Raw genomic sequence first — 3,704 nt, forward strand, 5'->3', positions numbered from 1 at the left:
TTTTGCGTAAAACTCTAACCCAATAGATTTGTTTGTGTTCCTTGATCATGCTATTTAACCTTATCCAACCTCTCTTTTTGAGCATGGTGATTAACTTTTCATACCCCTCCAAGTTTTGAACATCGAATGCTACTTCACTCACCACTTTGAAATCTTTAACCTTAAGGTATTTCTCAATATGAGCTTCTGTGAAGAATAAGTAATTGGGAAAGGTTAGAGCATCTTGAGTAGGAGGGGTGCATATGAAGTTACGATTTAGGAAATTCTATTTCTTTTGGGTGCCATGGCTCTGCACAAAGTTCACACAACAAAAGCAACAAAATATGCAATAAAAAATGAGTAGAAAATAGTACATAAAGGTAGATGCCAAAATGGAATTTTATAGTTTTTGTTCGCACTCTGTCGCAACTGCGTTGAAGTGTATCACGGTCGCGATGTACAACTTTAGACCCCAACGATCATTTTAATGTCTCTTTCTCAACACCTCTTTCAACGTCTCCATTGCGACCACGTTAAGATCCATCGCGACCTCGATGAGATTCCAACACAACCACAATGGATTCATCGCGCACGCATGAAATCTAGTGGATAATTATTCTTTTTTACTTCACTTCTTCATGTTTGCTCATTTTTCACTTAATTCATTAGATGATTCTATACAAAAACATTTTTTTTAAATATCAAATAATATTTTATATTCTTTTAAAAATTTATTTTCAAAACCCTCGTCTCTCCTCGAAACTTCCATGATTTAATAAAATAAAAATTAAAAAAAGAAGACAAAAAAGAGCGATTTAATCATATTACCCAACTCTGTGCGATCCCGCATTATATACATTACAACACTAGACCCAAGTCCTCACTCTCACTACCAAAATCCCAACATTTTCTAAACCCTAGCGGCACGCAATTCAATTCGTCTCTCTACACAAGATGGCCGATCCTGAACACCGTGAAGAGGAGGAGGCACCAGCCGTTGGCGACGACGAAGATACCGGAGCACAAGTCGCTCCCATCGTCAAACTTGAGGAGGTTGCCGTTTCCACTGGCGAAGAAAACGAAGACGCCATTCTAGATCTGTATGTATTTTCCTTTTCATATTTCACTTTTTCCTTTTATTTTTAGGGTTTTATCTTAGATTTTTCATTGATCGCAGCAAATCGAAGCTTTACCGGTTTGATAAGGATGGAAATCAGTGGAAGGAGAGAGGGGCTGGTACTGTTAAGTTTTTGAAACATAAGGTTACCGGTAAAGTTAGGCTTCTCATGAGGCAATCCAAAACCCTCAAGATCTGCGCCAATCATTTCAGTATGTGTTTTCTGCATCTTTCTTTTGCAATTTTGATTTTAAGATTTGATTTTTCTGATTGCTTATTATTGGATTGCAGTTATACCTACTATGTCTGTGCAAGAACATGCCGGGAATGAGAAATCCTGCGTTTGGCATGCTAGGGATTTTGCTGATGGGGAACTCAAGGATGAGCTTTTCTGCATTCGTTTTCCATCCATTGAAAGTAAGTATGATTTAGATGACTTTCAATTCATTGTTAGTTGCTATTGGTTGGTTACTTATAATTGATTTGCCAATTTCTGTTTTTTTTTTAGTCACTCAAAGGCATCAACACATTGTATAGTTCTGCACTTAGTATCCTCTCTCAACATTAGCATTTATGTGTTGAATGCTTTGTGATTCTGAAGTATCTTTTGATGAGTTCTTAGCAAAAATAGTTGAGGCACATTCACCTCGTGTACTAGACTGCATTGTGATGTGAACTTTTGTTTGTAAGATTTCATAACATCAACTTATTGGTCTTGTGCTGATTTGACTCATTTCATTTATCATCAACCAGCTGTTCACTTTGATGGGTTTGTGCCCAATTGGTTAAGCAGTTTTGTTGTCTAGTGTCATTAAGTGAATGCATTAGATATCTTGACATGCCTCTGGTTTTAATAAGTGTTCAGTAAAACAATTTAGTTGGTGAATAAAGTTTGGGTACATTTTGTATCAATTCAGTTTGTGTTGGATTACTTGATTTCTCTCAACTTATAAAAACTGAACTTTACAATTGCATTTTAAGTGATTGGTCTCCTACATCAACTGCCGAATGGTTAAGTAGTTTTGTCGTTCAGTGCAGTGTCATTAAGTGAATGTATTCAAGATCTAAGCATGCCTCTGGTTTCAAAGAGTGTTCAGTAAAACAATTTAGTTGGTGAAGGAAGTTTGAATGATGTGCATCATTTTATTTTCATAGTTAAAGATCTGAATATAAGGTTCTTGGCTGGTCTTTATGTTTTTTATTACTGCAAATCAAATATGAGGATATCTTAGATTCTTATTTGTAAATTTCTGTTGTATATGATAGCACAGTTAAAATTTCTCTCCGTATTACTCACGTTTAGGAGTTTTCTTTTAATTTTTGTCTGCACAATCTCTGTTACATACTCATCCGCAACATCATCAAAATAAATATGAAGATCACAACCACACGAGGACTGTTTACACAAAGAATGTACTTTATTTTATTTGTAGTTCATTGTAGGCAGTTCTGTGCCCGAAGATGCCCTTGCTGATGATCAAGATTTCTATTACCTGTACATAGGATGTATGGAAATTGCTTTAGTTAATATTATTGTGAAGGTTACACACACCAATTTTCTATTTCAATGATTCAGCCCATTCTTGTAGTTAGTGTTTGGGTGGATGATATAAGAATATTGCCGGGATATAGCTCATTAACTGAACATCCTTATAATTTTATGTTTCATTGTGTGTAAACTAACCATTGCTTTGTCTCTCTTCTAGATTGTAAAAGCTTTATGGAAACATTCCAAGAAGTTGCTGAGTCTCAAAAACAAGTTGATGACCAGGAAGCATCTGCAGCAGCTACTCTTGTTGAGAAATTGAGTGTTGATGACAAGGCTGCTGATGCAGAGAAGAAAGATGAAGAGAAATCTGCGGAAAAAACTGAGAAGCCAGCATCAGGTGAGACCAGTAAGGCAGATGCAGATAAAAAAGTTGAAGAGCCTGAGTCCACTGCTTAGTATTATTTATTAATATTTCATACTATGCAATCTGATTAAGTTGTGGTCGCGTTTTTTCTGTCCTTGTCTTTGGATACAGTCATACTTAATGGTTGCCAGATTGTCATTGTCGTTCAATTGAACTGTTTGTGTCCCTGGGTTTTTTCAGCAAGTGAAATTAGGGTTGGGTGTGAATTTTGAGACTTGAACTTGTTGAGCTTTTGGGGTCTGGGAGTTTATTGTTATTATTTTCATTCTACATATGTATTTGTTACGAGTAATGAGTTGTGTTGGTTGGGAGGGGGTAGTCGGGAATGGACAAAGTCATAAACAAAGGTTTTGTTTACAATTCGTTTGAGTTCCATATTTTGGTTAAAGTACATTTTAGTCATTTATTTTATTTTTAATTTTAGTTGTTTTTCAACTCTTGTAAATTTCAGAGTTTTCTTTTTGTTTCGGCGAAATTCATTAACTTTTAAAAGTTACAACCGAGTTTCTTATAATTTGGTGATTGGTTTATGGAGACAATTTCTTTATCCATCACAAAAAGTTGGATATTATTTTCAACCAATCACATGGTACTATTTAATTTAAACCTATTTAATTATTTATTAAATAGTATGATTGTTTGTTGTTTTCAAAACATTTTACATTGGAGGTAATCTTAATCAATTTTTTGAGTTG

At 35.0% G+C, this 3,704-nt stretch overlaps 1 protein-coding gene across 1 annotated transcript; it reads left to right on the forward strand.

Annotated features, from left to right (window-relative positions):
- The first annotated feature begins 822 nt into the window (after positions 1-822).
- LOC131643656 (ran-binding protein 1 homolog a-like) lies at positions 823-3,397 on the forward strand. Its single transcript, XM_058913940.1, has 4 exons — positions 823-1,079; positions 1,157-1,308; positions 1,388-1,513; positions 2,803-3,397. Exons 1-4 carry the CDS (start codon positions 934-936, stop codon positions 3,039-3,041), a joined length of 663 nt encoding a protein of 220 aa, XP_058769923.1. The 5' UTR covers positions 823-933; the 3' UTR covers positions 3,042-3,397.
- The last annotated feature ends 307 nt before the right edge of the window (positions 3,398-3,704 follow it).

This window comes from Vicia villosa, linkage group LG1 (genome assembly GCF_029867415.1).
Source record: "Vicia villosa cultivar HV-30 ecotype Madison, WI linkage group LG1, Vvil1.0, whole genome shotgun sequence".
Classification (NCBI taxonomy): domain Eukaryota; kingdom Viridiplantae; phylum Streptophyta; class Magnoliopsida; order Fabales; family Fabaceae; genus Vicia; species Vicia villosa.